The sequence below is a fragment of the Microcebus murinus genome, chromosome 32 (genome assembly GCF_040939455.1).
Source record: "Microcebus murinus isolate Inina chromosome 32, M.murinus_Inina_mat1.0, whole genome shotgun sequence".
Lineage (NCBI taxonomy): Eukaryota > Metazoa > Chordata > Mammalia > Primates > Cheirogaleidae > Microcebus > Microcebus murinus.
The window spans coordinates 333,548-353,253 of NC_134135.1; the positions used below are offsets into that span (position 1 = coordinate 333,548).

Consider the following 19,706-nt stretch of genomic DNA (forward strand, 5'->3'; position numbering starts at 1 on the left):
GAAAATAATTACTACTAGTACTCAAGTAACTTTGAACAAATCACTTGACTACTGTTGGCTGTGAGGTTAGCACCTGTCAGTCAAATAAGCTTGTACTTGATGCTCAAGTCCACTAGAATCATGGGTTCTTTGGAATTTGTTTTCATAAAATCTGACCGATTATTATCTCTCTGACGGAGATAATACAGGGAACATACATAGATAGCTCTTTCCATGGTACTTATCAAGAGCTCTTAGGGAAAGGATTGACAGAGACAAATGAGGAGGAAGATAGGGAAAGTGGAACCCCCACCCCACCACTTAAACTACATGGATTTCTTTCACCCAGCTTCCTTCCAGGATGGCAACAAATGAATAAATCTGTTTTCTTCACCTTGTTCTTTTGTCTCTGCTGCTGTGGAACCACCTTGTACTATAGGTTGTGAAGTTTCTGGAAAAGAAAAAGGAGAAGAATAAACATACTTATGTTTATTATCTAAATCAGAAATGTCAGACATCCCTAAAACTCTTCAGATAAGCTTAGTCGTGCCATACTTAATCTTCGGCTAGTTTGGACTAAGGCAACCACTGGCTCAGCAAATGGGGCAAAGTGTACTAGTACAACAGGCAAAAATTCAACATTGAAGGTATGAGTTATAGCCTTATTTCTCCTCTTTACTCCTAGGATATCTTAGAGCTTGGTGTGGTGATGCATGCAGTATTCCCAGCTACTTGGGAGGCTGAGGCAGGAGGATCACTTAGGCCCAGGAGTTTGAGGCTGTAGTGAGCTATGATGGTGCTTGTGAATAGCCACTGCCCTACAGCCTGGGTGACAAAGACACTCTGTCTTAAAAATTAAAAAGAATTAAGGATCTTGAATCAGACACAGGATTCAAATGTGAATTCTGTCGTATATTACTCAGCAACAAAAAATGGAAATGCTGATACATGCTTCAACACAGATGAATTTTGAAAACATGCTCAATGAAAGAAGCTAGTCATGAAAGGCCACATATTTATGATGATATTTATATGAAATATCCAGAATAGGCAAATTAATAAAGATAGATGACAGATTAGTGGTCATCTAGGGCTCAGTGGGAGAGGGAATGGGAGTGACTGCTAATGAGTCTGACTTTTTTCTTCGGGAGATGAAAATGTCCTGAAATTAGGTGTGGTGATGGTTGGATGACTCCACAAATATTCCAAAATCCATCAAGTTTTATATTTTAAAAAGGTAGACTTTATGGTATGGGAGTTATCTCTCAATTAAAAAAGCCTCAAGCAACATTTTCTCAGGGAAGTCTGATCTTATTAATACTTCCTTGACTATTCAAAATCCCATTTCATACAGCCATAGCACCTTGGATCATGCCATCATTTTATAACTTTGTTTACTTAATATAGAACTCTGGAGTATCTATGGAGTATCATGGAGACAAGAAATAGTTTTCTCATTGTATATTTCCATCACAGTTCTTTAAGTGGTAGTTATTCACTAAATACTTAATAGAAAAAAATTAAGAAAAAAATCTAACTTGACTTCTTTCATTCCATGTTTAGAACCAGTCAAACAAGCTTGTGCTTGATGTGTGATTGCACTGGAATTATGGGTCTTAGAATTTGTTTTCATAAAAAAACTCTTATACACTACTGGTGGTATTGTAAATTCATATCACCATTTTGGAATATAGTATGGAGGTTCCTCAAAAAGCTAAAAATCACCATATGACCCAGCAATTCCACTATGGCTCTATACTCAAAGGAACTGAAATCAGGATGTGGAAGAGATGTCTTTACTTCCATGTTCATTGTGGCATTATTCATAATAGCCAAAATATGGAAACAACTGAAGTGTTCATCAGTAGCTGAATTTTAAAAATGTAGTATATATACCCAGTGGAATACTATTCAGCTTAAAAACAGAAAATTCTATCATTTGTGACAACACAGGTGAACCTAGAAGACATCATGGTAAGTGAAATAAGACAGGTGTAGAGAACCAAATACTGTGTGATCTCACTTATATAATGGGGTCTAAAAAAGTAGAACTCAGAAGCAGAGAGTAGGATGGTGGTTACACAGGGCTGGGGGAGGGTGGGGAGACAGTAGACAACAGGTAAAAACCTATAGTTAGGAGGAATAAGTTCTGGTCTAGTGCACAGCAAAGTGGCTACAGTTAATAATAATGTATATTTCAAAATAGCTGAAAGGAATTTAGATATTCTCACTACAAAGAAATGACAAGTATTTGAAGTAATAGGTGTGCTAATTAGCCTGATTTGATCATTGTACAACGTATACACATACTGAAACATCACATTGTAAATATATGCAATTATTTCCCAATTGAAAATTTAGCTGTAAAAAACTAGGTAATCACAATGGAAAGCATGGCACTGTCCGTGGTGCTGATCTCAAGAGCATTGAGGGAAGGTACGGACTGAGATGAATGAGGATGAGGAAAGGGAAAGTGGACCCCCTGCCACCTAAACTACTTGGGCTTCCTTCACTCAACTTCCCTCCAGAATGGCAACAAGTGAGCGAATAGATTTTCTTCACCTTGTTTTTCTGTCTCTTCCTCTGAGGTACCATCTATTTCCATAGCTTGTGAAATTTCTGAAAAAGAGGGGAGGAGAATAAGTTTCAACATGTTTAGATTTATTATTCAAATAAGAGATATCCAGACACCCCACAAAACCCTGAGATAAGCTTTGTCATGTTATATTCCATCTTCTGACCACTTGGGAACATGGCAACCATTGACTCAACAAGGAGGAGGAGTGAACTAGTACACTTAGCATGAGATTCAAAAATCAAAGGATTCACAATCAAAATTATTTCTATACACTAGCAATAAGCAAATGACATTAATAAAACTATTCCAGGCCAGGCATGGTGGCTCACACCCGTAATCTTAGCACTCTGGGAGGCTGAGGTGGGAGGATTGCTTTAGGTTAGCAGTTCAAGATAAGCCTGAGCAAGGGGCGAGACCCAATCTCTACTAAAAATATAAAAATGAGTGGAGTACAGTGGCTCATGCCTGTAGTCCAAGCTACTTGGGCGGCTGAGGCAATAGGATCACTTGAGCCCAGGAGTTTGAGGTTGTAGTGAATTATGACGCCACCACTGCACTCTAGCCAGGGCAACAGAGAAAGAATGTCTCAAAAAACAAAACAAACAAATAACAATTCCATTTACATTAGGATAAAAATATTTATGAATAAAAATTGAAATGTATACTAAAAACAATATATAATTGAAAGAAATTGAAAACAAACAAATGCATAAATGCATAAATAAATGCAAAGACCATATGTGTTCATGTGGTACTGGCACAAGAATACACATACAGATCAATGGGAGATAATTGAGAGTTCAAAAATAAACTCATGCACCTAAGATTTCACGTAAGAGTACCTAGGAAATTTAATGGGGCAGAATAGTCCTTTCAATACATGTTCCTGGAAAAATTGAATATCCACATTGCAAAGCAATGAGAATGGACCCTCTACCTCATGCTATACTGAAAAATTAATTCAAAATGGATCAAAAATCTAAATGATTTTAAGAGGTATGACTATAAAATACTTAAAAACATATTGGTGCAGGGGGAGGATGAAAAATGATGGAGTAAAAGTGACCTCTTGGTTTTCTGCTCCCAGAGAAAAGGTGAAGAACTTGATCTGCTATGCATGAGTGGATTGCTCCCCTGCAAGAAGAGCATTGTGAAACAGCAGGGAAATAGGGTGGGGTACACAACACAGGAAAAGAAATGGTGAATGGGAGATAGGATCGCAAAGTCTGGAGAGTGAGAGATAAACAATAGAGAATAGAGCATGGCATGGCTCCACCCACCCAGCCAGCGAGTGTGATTTGACCCACAGGAGAATACCCTGCTTCCCCACTGACCTCCACACCCACTCAGACAGGGATCCGTCTGAAGTTCGTGCAAAATCATGGCAGGAGACATTGGGATTTGTGGAGAGGAGGCAATAGTAGGAAGCATCTTCAACTCCCCAGAGCTCTGTGCTAGGACTACACTGGGCAAGGGATGGACTGGTCTAGGCTACCACTCAAGGGAGTTAGGAGACAGGCACCTCGCCTCTGGCAGTCAGCAGGACTGGAACAACAGAGGTGAACACTGAAAAGGGGACTCTATCCTGAGAACTGCTGTGAGTGATTAGACTGGCTCAGGGCAGGTTGGAAAGTGCAAGACCTCTTGCCAGACAGGAGCAAGATTGTGGTAGGGTGGCACACAAGAGATGACAGAACATCCTGTTGACTCAGCTCCCTAATCCAGCATCCACCAACTCCTGAATAGTCATCCCTAGTGCTAGCGCTCAGTAGGTGGGTGGCCACAATTTTCAGTGTTCACAATCCAGATGGTGTGTGGTATGCTATGGTTTGGGGCAGCACTCTTCCTCCAGCCCAGGGACTCTTGTGAAAGGATCCACCCTTCCATGACTATTGTCAACTAGCCGGGCCCATTTTGATGGGTGAATTTTGAGTACTTCCCCAGTTGTAGGAGGCTAACACCCATGGGATTCACAGGTGCTGGGGCACTGGGTGGACTTGGGCATCACCCTTCCCCATAGCACACTGACTTTCACACTGAAAGTGGTAGCCTCCAGGTAGGGAGAGGCAAGAAAAACCACTTTCCCTGTGCAACTGGAATGACTCTGTGGGGCCTTGGCACAGATCAATAGTTGACAACCCAGTGACTCCGCCTATCAGACCAGCTTAGGTCATCCAGTAGGATCATAACTCTGGGGCCTGGTCTCCACATCCAGGCTGCTGCCAACATGGGGTTCACAGTAAGGGAAGGAAAATCCTGGCCAGAGGCCACAGCAGGTGCACCAAGTAACCCCTCCCATCAGGAGCAACCTCCCAAGTGTAAAGGAAGAACCCTGAATAACATTAGCAGCTCCCCCTAGCAGCAGATCATGTAATAATAGAACTATACACATCCAGGATAGTAAGCAGCAACTGCAATCTGCCTTGCTCCTACCACCACTTTAATGGGGGATAGGGTCCAAGTAACCCTTGAGAGTGGCCAAGACCCTTCCTAAAGATTGGGGCACTAATATTCCTCACCTGGGGACCAGAAACCAATACAGAGACATCAGATTACCTAAACAACTGGCTCTTCCACACAATCTACAACCAATAATAGAGAGGGTAACCCCACAGCTCAACACAGTGCCCTCCATCTCAAGCTATTAGAGGGCAGTGGAGTATACACACAGGTGTAATTAACCACATGGGAGTTTAAGCTGGGAGACCAAACTCATTAATATACACTGGTAAGAGGTTAAGACAGAAGGTCAGAGGTAACCCAACTTGCCAAAAAACCTCTAAGGCAATACAAGACCAGCATGCCTCCTCCCACCACTGTTAAGGAATGTCCACTGGGGGCTTCAAGTTAAGGGCACAAACCAGTCCTAGCACTCCCAGTTCTTAATTACCCTGATAAGAACGAACCAGAGAGAGAACACAGGGAATATAAAAGAAATCAGGGAGAAATGTCGCCCCCAAAATAAATCATGAGACCCTTCAAATCAGATACTAATTCAAATCAAATGATTAAATTGATGAAGGAAGAATTCCAAATATGGGTTGCAAAGAAATTCAATAGAATTGAAGAGAAAATAGAAACCCAAAGAAACCACAAGAACACTACAGGAAATGAATGAAAAATTCTCTAAAGAAATTTAAATATTATGGAAAAAAAACACAAACAGAACTCTTGGAAATGAAGGAGGCATTCAAGGGACTTCAAAACACAGTGGAAAACCTTAAAAATGGAATGGATCCCATCACACAGAGGATAGAATCTCGGAGCTTGAAGATAATGGTTATGTGCTAAACAAATCAGGTGAAGGGAAAAAAAAAAAACAGAAGCAGGAAGCAAGAGCAAAACAAAAGTGTGGGATTGTGTAAGGAAACCAAATATAAGAATTATAGATATTCCTGAGAGAGAAGAAAATATACAAGGGCTGGCAAATATATTTATTGGAATACTGGAGGAAAATATGCCTGGCCTGGCCAGGCCAGAAACCTAGATATCCAGATAGAAGAAGCACACAGAACTCCTGGAAGACTCAACATGAAGAGGCAAACAACACATCACATAATTATCAGACTGACCAAAGTAAACACGAAAAAGGCAATCCTTCAAATAGTAAGAGGAAAGAAACAGATAACCTACAAAAGAAAACTTATCAGACTAACTGCAGACTTCTCAAATGAAACCCTACAAATCAGAAGGGACTGGGGACCCATCTTCAATCTTCTTAAACAGAACAATAGTCAACCTATAATTATTTACCTGGCAAAACTGAGCTTCAACTATGTGGGAGAAAAAAGACTGTCCCAGACAAGCAATCACTGATGGGATTTGCAAAGACCAGACCTGCTCTGCAGGAAATACTCATATCTGCATTATACATTTAACAGCACAATAGACACCCACCAAATTAAAAACACTCAAGAGTTAAAACCCAGAACCTGGATTCCACAATGGTTCAAGAGGTCAAACAACAATAAGAACTTACCCAACAATATGAACAAAAATCTACCCCAGATATCAATCCTCTCAATAACTATAAATAGCTTCAATTATCCTTTGAAGAGACAGACTGGCTGAATGGATAAAACGTTATAAGCTGAGTATCTGCTGTCTCCAGGAAACACATGTAACCCACAAAGACACTTTCAGACTCAAGGTCAAGAATTGGAAAACAAACTTTCAAGAAAACAGAAACCAAGGAGCAGGGGTAGTGATTCTGATTGCAGACAGCATAAATTTTAAAATAGCAAAAATAAAGACAAAGATGGTCACCATATAGTGGAGAAAGGAAACATCCAACGAGAAGGCTTATCAGTTCTCAATATCTATGCACCAAACACAGAAGCACCAGATATATAAAGCAAACCCTGTGTGAACTAAATAGCATGACGAACAGTAATGCCATAGTAGTGGGGTATTTCAACACCCCCCATCTGAAATGGACAGATGCTCCAAACAAAAAATAAGCAAAGAAATAATAGACTTAAACAGAGCTCTAGAACAAATAGATCTAACAGACATCTACAGAACATTGCGCCCTAATAAAGCCAAATATACATTCTTCTCATCACTTCATGGAACTTTCTCCAAAATCGACCACATCCCATACCACAAATCAGACTTCAACAAATTAAAAAATAGAAATTATACCTTGTGTCTTTTCAGACCATAGTGGTCTAAAATTAGAGATCAAATCCAACAGAAATTCTTACCACTTTACAAAGTCATGGAAATTAAATAATGTATTGCTAACTGCTGAGTGAAGAAAGATTCAGATAGGATCAAAAAATTCTTTGAATTAAATGATAACAGGGACATAAGCTATCAAAACCTGTGGTATGTGGTATTTTTCCTGAGAGGAAAAATAATAGCATTAAATGCTCATATTCAAAAGACAGAAAGCTCACAAATCGACAAACTAATAAACTGTCTCAAGGAACTGGAAAAGGAAGAGCAAATTAATATTAAACCTACCAGAAGAAAGGAAATAACTGAGATTAGAGCAGCACTAAATGAAATTGAGAACAAAAGAACTATACACAAGATCAATAAAACTAAAAGCTGGTTTTCTGAAAAACAAAATTTATAGCCCTCTTGCTAGATTGACAGGAACTAGAAAGGAAAGGACTTTAATAAATTCAATCAGAAATGAAAAAGGAGAGGTCACTACAGACATCATGGAAATACAAAACATTATCTTTGAATATTATAAAAATCTATATGCCCCAAAGCTACAAAATATGGAGGAAATGGATGAATTCTTAGAAACACACAATCTCCCTAAGCTCAATCAAGAGGAAATAGAACTCCTGAACAAACCAATATCAAGCATAGAAATTGGAGCAGCAATTAAAAATCCCCCCCCCAAAAAAAAGGTCCTGGACCAGATGGAGTCACACCTGAATTTTACCAAACATACAAAGGAGAACTCATATCTACACTGCAGAAATTATTGCAAAACATTGAGAAAGATGATATCTTCCCCAGCTCATTATATGTTGCCAATATCACCTTGATATTAAAGCCAGGAAAGGATGTAGCAAAAAAGAAAACTACAGACCAATATCCCTCATGAATATAGATGCGAAAATTCTCAATACAATTTTAGCAAACCGAATCCAACAGCACATCAAAAAAACAATTCACCACGGCCAGGTAGGCTTAATCCCAGGGATGCAAGGCTGGTTCAGCATATGCAAGTCTATAAATGTAATTTACCACATAAATAAAAGAACAAAGACCGTATGATTCTCTCAGTAGATGAGAAATAGCATTTGATAAAATCCAACACAATTTTATGATAAAACCCTCAACAAAATAGGCATAGATGGGACATTCCTTAAAATTATTAAGGTCATAGATGACAATCTCATAGCCAATATATTGAATGGGGAAAAATTGAAAGCACTCCCACTTAGAACTGGAACCAGACAAGGTTGCCCACTATCCCTACTTCTATTCAACATAGTGCTGGAAGTCCTTGCCAGAGCAATCAACCAAGAGAAGGGAATTAAGGGGGGGACATCAGAAGTCAAACTCTCACTCTTTGTTGATGATATGCTATTATACCTTGAAAGTTCCAAGGATTCAGCTAAGAGACTCCTGGAATTGATAAACAAATTAAGTTTCAGGATACAAAATAAACACACAAATTAGTGGCATTCATATACAACTGTAACAGACAAGCTGAAAATCAAATCAAAGACACAACATCTTTCATAACAGCATCAAAAAGTTTAAATATTTAGGAATATATTTAACGAAGGAGGTGAGTGGTATTTATAGGTAGAACTACAAAACACTAAGAAATTGTAGACGATGTGCACAGATGGAAATCCCTACCATTCTCATGGATTGGCAGAATCAATATTGTTAAAATGTCCATTCTACCTAAAGTGATCTACAGAATTAATGCAATCCCTATCGAAATTCCACCATCATTCTTTACAGATTTAGAAAAAAAAACAATTGTACACTTTGTCTGGAACCAGAGAAGACCTCATATAGCCAAAGCAATCTTAAGCAAAAAAAAAAAAAAAAAAAATGAGGCATGAGTCTGACAGACTTCAATCTTTACTATAAGGCTATAGTAATCAAAACAGCATGGCACTGAAACAAGAACAGAGATATAGACCTTTGGAATAGGATGGAGATCCCAGATATAAAACCATCCTGATATTGTCATCTAATCTTTGACACAGCAGACAAAAGTATACATTGGGAAAAAGAATCTTTATTCAATAAGTGGTGCTGGGAGAGCTGGATATCCACATGTGGAAGACTGAAACTGGATCCCCACCTCTTACAAAAATCAACTCACAGATAACAGACTTACACCTAAGGTGTGAAACCTTAAGAATTCCAGAAGAAAATGTGGGGAAGACTTTAGACATCAGCTTAGGTAAAGAATTTATGAAGAAAACCCCCAAAGCAATCAGTGCAGCAACAAAAACAAACAAATGGGGCCCGATCAAATTAAAAAGCTTCTGCACAGCCAAGGAAACTGTTGTTAGAGTGAATAGACAACCTACAGAATGGGAGAAAATATTTGCTTTCTACACATCTGATAAAGGGCTGGTAACAAGAGTCAATATAGAACTTAAAAAAAAAAAATCAACAAGAAAAAAAAAATCAAACAACCCCATCAATAAATGAGCAAAGGACAGGAACAGAAACTTTTCAAAAGACCACAGAATAATGGCCAACGAACATATAAAAAAGTGCTCATCATCTCTAATCATTAGGGAAATGCAAATCAAAACCACAACAAGGTATCACCTAACTCCATTGAGAATGGCCTCTATCAAAAGTCGCAAAATAACAAATGCTGGCATGGACAAGGAGAGACTGAATCACTCATACACTGCTGGTGGAACTGCAAATTAGTACAACCCATGTGGAAAGTAATACAGAGATACCTCCAAGAGCTAAAAATAGAAATACCATTGGATCTAGCAATCCCACTACTAGGCATCTATCCAAAGGGGTAAAAAAAAGACATTCTATAATAAAGACATCTGCACTCAAATGTTTATTGCTATAATTTACATAATTTAGCATAATTCACATAATTAGCATAATTTACAATTGCAAAGATGTAGAAACAGCCCAAATGCCCATCAATTCATGAGTGGATGAATAAAATGTGATCTATGTATACCATGGAGTACTATTCAACAACAACAAACAATGGTGATCTAGCACCTCTTATACTATCCTGGATAAAGATTGAGCCCATCCTTCGAAGTGAGGTATCACAAGGATGGGAAAACATACACCAAATGTACTTGCCATCAAATTGGTACTAACTAATCAAGACTAAGGTGCTCACATGGTGGTAATACTCACTGGGTGCTGGTCAGGTAGGGGTCATGGGGGGTGGCAAATGGAGCGGGTGGGGTGGGTAAACCCACAGCTAATGGAGACGGGGCTCACCGTATGGGAGAAGGACACACTTGTGGTCCTGGCTTGAGTGAGGCAAATGCATTTCATGTAACCAAAATGTTTGTATCCCTGTAATATCCTGAATTTAAAAAAATATATTGGTGTAAACATGATATTTAGTGAGGCTTGTTTTTACAATGGCACCAAGAGCACAAGACATCAAATCAATTTGCCTTTATAAAAATTAAAACCTTTTGTGCTTCAAAGAACACTATCAAAAAAGTGAAAAGATAACCAAGAGAATGGGAGAGTATATTTTCAAATTATGTATCTAAGAGTCTAGCATCCAGCATAAAGTAGTATTAGAACTCAATAATAAAAATGGGCAAATGATTTGATTATACTTTCTCTGAAGATATAAAAATGGCCAGTAAGCACATGAAGATTCTGAATGTGATCAAGGAAATTAAAATCAAAATTACAACCAAGTGATACAATGTATGTCAAGGGCTCAGCATGATGACCAGCACACAGTAAATCCTAAATAAATGTTAAATGTTTCAGTGAAATATTCCGTGAGGCAAAAAACAAAATTACTAGGAAATACTACTTTTTGACCACTAGGGTGGCTATAATAAAAAAAAAATACAGAGAGTAGCAAATGTTATTGGAGGCCCCATTAGTTGTTGGTGGGGATGGAAAATGGTACAGTCATTTAGGAAAAATAATTTGGCAATTCTTCAAGAAGTTAAACAGTTACTATGTCTTAAAAACATCAAGAAAAGTATCAGAAAAGATTACAGACCAATTCACTCAATCACAGATGCCAAATTCTAAACGAAATATTAGCAAACTATCTAGAAGTGTATAAAAATGTATTTTATGACATTAAGTCATAAGTATTCTGGGAACGTGAGAATGGTTTAACACTGGAAAACAATCTATAAATGCCATTCATTCTATTAACAAATTCAAGGACAAACCCCACAAGATTATTTCAAATTATGCAATGAATAAAATGGGCCTGAGGGATATTTTTTTAGAAATGTCCTAAAACTAGATTGTGGTGACAGTCTCCTACGTCTATAAACTTATTAAAAATCTTTGAATTATATCCTTAAGATTTTATGATATGTAAATTAAACCTCAAAGCTATTAAAAAAATAAACAGCTCTGCAAGAGAGCTTTTGTTGGGGTGAGGTACATCAGGAGCTATGTCTTAGGCAACACAATACGTTCAGTCTATTAGACTCTAAATTAGTATGTCAAGTAATAGATGAAAGGATCTACAGTTATGTAGAATTTGGAAGATCTAACACAAAGATGACAAACCAGGCTTTCTATTGGCTGACGCACCTTGGGCAAACCAGGCTCTCTGGGCGTCAGATTCATGTTACAATGGTGACTTCAAATCTGATGGATCTCAATGTTTAATTTTCTTTTGGTAATAGTTTTACTGAAATAAAATTTACAACTCACTCAATTCACCCATTAAAAGTGTACAATCTCATGGTTTTGAGAATATTCAGATTTGTGCAACCTTCACAATAAAACATTTTCTTCACTCCCCCCAAAAAAATTCTGCCAAGGTCTGTAAGTATGTTCGTTTCATGCCATTCCTAAGCAGCCATGTAATAACGTATAAAACCTGTGAAATACAATTTTATCTTGTATCTAGCATTCACCTTGTTAAGCCTAGATTTACATCACACTTTCAGCAAGGTATAACCTTTAGGATTCTGAGACTCTGACTTAGATATCAATTACTCAGACTTTAGCCTTGAATGGTGCTTTCCTATCCAGAGCCTGAAAAAACTATCAAAATGGAGGCGGTTTAGATTCCTTCTAGGTGTTAGATCTCACAGTCGACACTGGTTGTTGGGAGACTAGTGAGATAGTGGTAGTGTGGTTAACAGTGGGGAATGTGTGTTGTCTACGCAAGCCTGCATCTGCATTTCTCCCTGTATGTTTTGCCTTCGTTGGTTTGATCTTTTATTGGTTTTGCCTTTCCTGCCCCCATGGAGTGTGACCTTCAGGAATGCAGGGGGTTCACACAGACTTTGGCCGTGGACGTATTGTGAGTGCACAGAACACTGCCTTGCATGTGGTCACCGCTCAGTTGTGGGGGAACTGTATTGAATCTGGTTGCATACTGTTTCCCCCCAAAAACCCCAAAACAGGTTATTAGGAGGAGCTTATCCTAGTAGGGTCATAAAGTTACTGAAACTGAAGATGACAAGAACCCCATGAGTTGTAAGAAAGCCTTAAGGAGCACAGAACCCTCTTGAACTTGGAACAAGACCAGAATTACTAGACACGCAGAACCCACACAGTCAGCTAACGACAGGGAGTCTAGACTAGAAAGAACACCAGACTGTCAGAAATCACTGTTCTGCTCCCAGGGGTACAACTGCTCGCCATTTTTCCACTATGCCTATTCTCACCCGATCCTTCTTCCTTGCTTGGTCCTTGGTCAATCTGTATTGGCTCAGAATCTCCTGGTGTTTCAGCTGGTGAATGTTCTGCAACAGAGAAAAAGGGAGAATGGTTTCAAAGTCAGAGCAATTACCCAAGCCAGGGACGAGAGCATCTCGTTTTGAACTTGTAATTGTACCTTTTAGCCACAGTTTTGCTGAATGGCCTTGGGTAAGTCACGTAATGAGGTAGTGGGTTACAGCTATTAAATGTCAGGAGTCATCTTCAACACCTCGGAGTTCAGACCTAGTCAGTCAACTACTCACGAGATGCCTTCAATTCACAAGGCCCAACACTGACTATGCTTCTGATCAACTTGTTGCAAAAGATCTCTCCCAGTGTTTCCCAGGACGAGATCAGGGACCCCATGCACCCCATTTCTTATGCCAGAAACCTGGGTATCAACCTCGATACCAGATTCTGTTTTGTCTGCTTCTGAACCATTTCCCATCCCATTTCTACTTCTTTCGCTAACTGCTATCCCCATTCTATTCCAGGCCACCCTTTTTTCCCTCATGGGACACTAGAATGGCCCCCAAGTGGTCTCCCCACATCTATCTGAGACTCCCTCTGGGTCCCTCAACACTTTACCAATAGGGCTGAAATATGGACTTGATTATTTTACCCCCGCTCCTTTAAAACTACTAACTGCTTACACTAGCTATTATGATTACTTTCAAGGTGCCAGGCATGGTCCATGCCTCCATCCTCACCCCATGCTCATTCCCCATGGTCCGGCCAAACCCTTCTTAAAAGCTTCACGGTGCCTTATGCTGCCTTACGCTTGGAAGCTTGTACTCCAAAGTGCCCAGTTAGCTTGGCAAGTTAAATGTTTTTCTCTCCAAGCCTAAGGGCAAACTTCTAGGAAATGATTCTGGGCTTTACTTCCCTCTAGTCTGGCATAGGAATGTCCCTTACATTTTTTCTCTATATCCATTTTTTAAATTCCGTATTTTAAGTCTCCAGCATTTGACACATGAACATGTAAATATATGCTAAATAAGTGTTAAATAAGAATCTCATCTTTGTCACTTATTAGCTTATGGACTTGGTCAACATCCCCTATTTTAGCTTCTGCCCTGGGGGGCCTGTTCCATTGGGTGGGTTTGACAACCAAGGGCAGGGCACGTGAGAGTCTCAGGGTAGCGCTGACTCAGTAAGCGTCAGCTAGCACGGCAATGTTTATGCACTCATTTCCTGTGACTACTACTAACACACCTTCCACGCAGGGCATCTTCAAGGTTTGGAAGAAATATCCCTTCAAGTCCTCTGCAGCTGAAGCTGCAGGCTTTATCTGAACAGCTGATGTGCAGGTGTGTAACACATGTGGCCTTAAGGGCCAACTTGGCTGCTCAGTTATTGGAAGGTTTAAGTTTTCAGTCTATGGCTGAAGACAGACATTCTCCTGATAAAATTTAAACATTAAAGTTATCCTTTATTTTTATTTAAAAGTATTGTGGAGGTAAAAATGTTTTCGGTTACATGGCCTGTCATCCAGGTAGTGTTCATTGTACCTATTACATAGGTTTTTGCCCATCCCCCTGCTTGATTTCCACTGAGTTTTACTTCCCTCTATGCACATGTGTGCTCATCAGTTAGTTCCAATTTAATATTGAGTACATGTGGTACTTTTCCATTCTTTACATCAGGGGTCCTCAAACTTTTTAAACAGGGGGCCAGTTCACTGTCCCTCAGACCGTTGGAGTGTGTGCACTGTGGGCCTGGGATAAGTCAGCTGCTAAGCAGGACAGGCAGTGGTGGCAAACACACCCAGAGGGCTAGATAAATATGCTAGGTGGCCTGTATGTGGCCCTCGGGCCATAGTTTGAAGATACCTGCTTTAGATACTTTACTTAGAACTTTTTTTTAATGGTCTTTTCCCCTAAATACCCTAAGATAATCACCTAGTCTGATTTGAGTTCATTGCTGCAATATGGAGACCATCAGTCTAAGCAAGGCCAATCCTTCAATCTATCCCTTGAACCTCAGTTCTTCAGCCCAGGACTGAGTGACAGACCCATCTCCCACCCTCACTGAACTATCAGTGTTCTCAATAAGTGAATGAAGATTTATTACCCACTTTCTATGTGTTATCCCACCAAACCTTTACAACGGTACATATGATATCACAGCTCCTGTTCCAAGATGTGGAATCCAAGGGTCAGAATAAGATATGTGCCCAAATCCAGGAGTAACAAGTGACAGTTCCAGAACTCAATCAAGCTTGCTACTCATGCTCCAAATCCTGTTAACTTCAACTGAATTCCATCTGGGTAGAGGAATCATCTACCTGTTTCTCCTTCTGCATCATTTTACAGGCTGGAGACTACACTAATTTTCAGCCAGTGAGGATGACCAAGGAGTTACTTCTCATAGTGCAGGCTCTTGCTGCAGAGGTGGACACAATTACACAACAATGACACCTTCCCCATTCCCGTGAGAACTTGGGATCTGTTTTCTCTCCTGCCCCAAATTGTTACTCACTTTTCATCTCATCTTTTGCTTTTTCAGAGAGCGTTGGCAGGTTCATCTCTTCAAAGATGTTAATGGACATTTCCCAGGCATGAGGTCCTACATAATACTCATGCAAGAGGAAGGCTAGATGTTCCACATCGGCACCATCTACTTCAACCAATGGAATAGAGCACATTGTCAATTCTGAAGACTTTTTCTTCAGTAATTCCTTAAATGCCTGAAATTCTTCTTTGTCTAGCTCCTTGAGACACCATTGCAGTTCATCGATGGAAGAGGAGAGCAATTTGTCTTCTGCCATCCTGATGCAAGGTTGAAAGCTCAGGTTTTGGCAGAAAAGTGGATTCTTTGATAATGTGGAGCGAACGGGACCTGTGGGAAGAGTGAGAAGACACTAAATAGAATCTTGAAGCAAATTTTCAAGCTCATACAATGAACCTCAATCAACTCGATAGATGAGCAACATTCTCTGCTCCTTTTCAATTCTTCATAGACAAAACCATAGTGGCCATATCTGTCCTGTTACCATAATGTAAGTTCTGGCATATTTTGTTGTCTGTACTGTTAGTTGCCAAAACAGCATCTGGCATGGAATAAGATTCCATATACATGCCATGAAATCCTCTTGGCTAGGACATCATACTTAAGGACATTGGAGAGCTGGTTCCCACCAGTTACTAAGAATCAGTTTTTAATTTTTAGGTTAGTTGATTTCCATTATGCCTGTTAATACAATATCGTTTTATATAAACACAGGAAAAAATTTGGGTATAAACTAAGCTAATATTTGCAAGTTATCTGATGAATTTACATGGATTGGAAGAATTATATTGTTAAAATGGCCATACTGCCCAAAGCAATCTACAGATTCAATGCAATCTCTATCAAAATACTAATGGCATTCTGTGAATAGAAAAAATAAACTATCTTAAAATTTGTTTGTAACCACGAAAGACCCCAAAACAGCGATAACAATTCTGAAGAGAAAAAATAAAAGCTGGAGGCATCCTACCACCTGACTTCGAAGTATAATACACAAAGCTATAGCAACTAAAACAGTATGGTACTGGCATCCAAGCAGACACATAACCCAATGGAACAGAATAGAGGACCCCAAATTCATGTATTTACAGCCAACCGATTTGGGGCACAGAGAATCTATGCTGGGGGGAAACACATTGTCTTTAATAAATGGTGCTGCTAAAACTGAATATCCATATGCAGAAGGATAAAACTGGACCCCTAACTCTCCCTATATACAAAAACCTACTCAAAAAGCAGATTAAAGACAAATATAATATCTGAAACTAGAAAACCATTAGAAGGAACCATGGGAAAAATGCTTCAGGTCATTGGTCTAGGCAAAGCCTTTATGGCTCAGACTTCAAAAACATAGGTAACAAAAGCAAAATAGACAAATAGGATTATGTCAAACCTAAAATCTCCTGCACAGCAAAGAAAACAACCAACAGAAGAAACAACCTGCTGAACAGGAGAAAATATTTGCAAACTACTCATGTGACAAGGGACTATTATGCAGAATATACAAGGAACTCAAACAACTTAATAGTAAAACACTAAATAATCCAGTTAAAAAGTGGACAAAGGATTTGAATAGACATTTCTCAAAAGACATACGAATGGCCAAGTATATAAAAAATGCTTAGCATCACTAATCATCAGGGAAACGCAAATTAAAACCACAATGAGATATCATCTCACCCCAGTTAGAATGGCTAATACCAAAAAGACAAAAAAATAAATGCTGGCAAGGATGCAGAAATAAAAGGAACTCGTTATACACTGTTGGTGGGAATGTAAATTAGTACAGCCATTCTGGAAAACAGTGTGACTGTTCTCAGAAAACTAAAAATAGAATCATATGATCCAGCAATCCCACTGCTGGCTATTTATCCAAAGGAAAATAAATCAGTATGTCAAAGAGATACCTGCACTCCCATTTTTATTGCACTATTCCCAGGAGCCAAGATATGGAATCGACCTAAGTGTCCTCAGTAGACAAAATGGATGAAGAAAATGTGGTATATACACAATGGAATACTGGTCAGTCATTTAAAAAGGAAGGAAATCCTATCATCCAAGGCAACATGGATGAGCCTGGAGTATATTATGTTAAGTGAAATAAGTCAGGCACAGAAAGATAAATGCTGTATGTCCCCACTCATACGTGGGAATTAAAACAATTTAAGCTCATGGAAGTAGAGAGTAAAATTGTGGGCATGAGAGGCTGAGAAGGATGGGGAGAGGATGGTTAATGGATGCAAAATTACAGCCAGATAGGACTGAGTCTGGTGTTCTATGGCAAGGTACAGTGAATATTGTTAACTTATTATATATTATCAAAAAGCTAGAAGAGGGGGGGTGGAGCAAGATGGCAGATGAATAACACCGCCAGACAGAGTGTCTCTGCAGAAAAGACAGATTCTAGCAGAAATTAGAGGAAAGAAGCAAGAAGACGAGCATACAGCAGACGAGGGCCGGAAGAAGGGGTACCTGAGACCCGGGGAGACTCCACGGGAGGAGGCTACGGAGGAGAACTGGAGGCTGAGACCACCAGAGCAGCCCGGAGACCAGCGGCGAGGGTAGGTGGATTTGCTGTCCCCCTCCCCCCGCATTTGGGACTGCTGGTGGGCTCCCCAGCGGGTGGAGAGACCTGCGGACATCAGCCCATAAATGGCCGCTGCCAGCCAGCGGTGAGCCTGTAGCAGACGTGGCACCAGGTTCCCAACTTCCTCTGGGCACCTCCGTGTGCACAGAACCGAGCCGCGCAGCAGGCGCCATATTGCCCCCTCCTCCCCTCCGCCGACCCTACCCGTGGCTGCCCAGAGAGACAATACAGCCACCAGCCCTCCGACCTTCCCTTTTGGGACCCTACAGCTGACTCAGGGGAACTCAGACTGTGAGCTCCCTACCCGCCCACCCTCCCAGGTGCTGCTGGCCCGGTGTTCCCAGGAGAACGGTGCCGACTCAGAGGCTGAGAGACATAGACTCAGCTTGGGCTCCCTGTGGGTGAATTGGGACTGGAAATCCTCTCCCTGGTGGGGATACAGTTTGAACTCTGGGACCCAAAGGTCGGACCTGCAGACCAGATACCCTGCACCAAGGGCTAGCATTGCCCAGGGCACAGAAGGGTTATACGTGAACAGCCTACTGAGGTGTGTGTGCCTCCAGTGGTGGATCGGCGTCCTAGAGGGCAACCCTCCTCCTCCGAGGAGGCCGTGCACCCAACCCAGGTGCCGTTCCTGTGCAGGGAACCTCCTCGCCGGCATCACATCCGGGGAGGCCTGGTGGCTTATGGTCTGGCCTGCTGGCAGAGGCCCAGGAGTAGCTGCGGAGTTGGGGAGGGTGGAAAGAAGAGAGAGGCCCGCTCCAGACTGCGGGTCTCAGACAGCCCCACCCACACACCCAGACTTTCTGGCTGAGTGGGACCATTCCAGCCCCGCCCTGACAGCTTTCCCTGGAAGCATAGAACAGAACTTTGACCCCTGCTAACTGCCTAAGGGCAGGCTTACCCAACCCAGCTCCACCCAGAACAAGAGCTGATAACAGGACACAAAATCAACAGCATAGCCTGTTCCTCCAAGCAAACGCCACCTACTGCCAGGAACGGCATCTTGTACAGCCTTTCCATGGCACCCACTGACTCAATATACAGGGAGTGGTCCAATCTCACCCACAGACACCACCTAACGCCTCAGAAACTAAACAAGGTGTGTGAATACCTAAACAATAACTTAAGGAAAGAAACAACAACTGATCGACATGGGAAGAAATCAGCGAAAGTACTCAGGAAATATGAAGAACCAAACGGAAAACACACCCCCAAAGAGGAGCACCAGCCTCCTAGAAACGGACACCAACCAAAATCAGGCAACCAGTATGACAGAAGAGGAATTTCGTATGTGGATCATAAGAACACTCACCCATCTGCAACAACAACTCAATAACCAACACAAAGAAACCACCAAAAGCCTCCAGGATATGGAAAAAGAAATAGACACAATGAAGAAAAGTGTAACCGAACTCCTGGAAATGAAGAATCAATTCAAGGAACTACAAAATACAGTGGAAAGTCTCAAGAACAGGGTAGATCAAACAGAAGAAAGAATCTCAAAGTTTGAAGATAACACCCTCCAATTAAATAAATCAGTCACAGGAATAGAGCAGAGAAACAAGAGAAAAGAGCAAAGCCTACAAGAGCTGTGGGATTATGTGAAGAAACCTAATGTGAGGGTCATAGGGTTACCAGAAGGGGAAGAAGACAACACTCAAAGGTTGGACAAGCTGTTTGAAGATATAATAG

At 40.6% G+C, this 19,706-nt stretch overlaps 1 protein-coding gene across 1 annotated transcript in view; it reads right to left on the minus strand.

Annotated features, from left to right (window-relative positions):
- The window catches only part of NLRP5 (NLR family pyrin domain containing 5), a 50,510-nt gene extending 31,494 nt beyond the window's left edge, over window positions 1–19,016 (minus strand). The window contains exons 1-6 of the mRNA XM_075998973.1: window positions 19,002–19,016; window positions 15,395–15,776; window positions 14,129–14,212; window positions 12,880–12,957; window positions 2,542–2,598; window positions 374–430 (exon numbers count right to left, since the gene is read on the minus strand). Coding sequence (XP_075855088.1) covers window positions 374–430; window positions 2,542–2,598; window positions 12,880–12,957; window positions 14,129–14,212; window positions 15,395–15,776; window positions 19,002–19,016 — 673 coding nt within the window. The remainder of the gene's footprint in view (window positions 1–373; window positions 431–2,541; window positions 2,599–12,879; window positions 12,958–14,128; window positions 14,213–15,394; window positions 15,777–19,001) is intronic.
- Window positions 19,017–19,706: the final 690 nt, after the last annotated feature.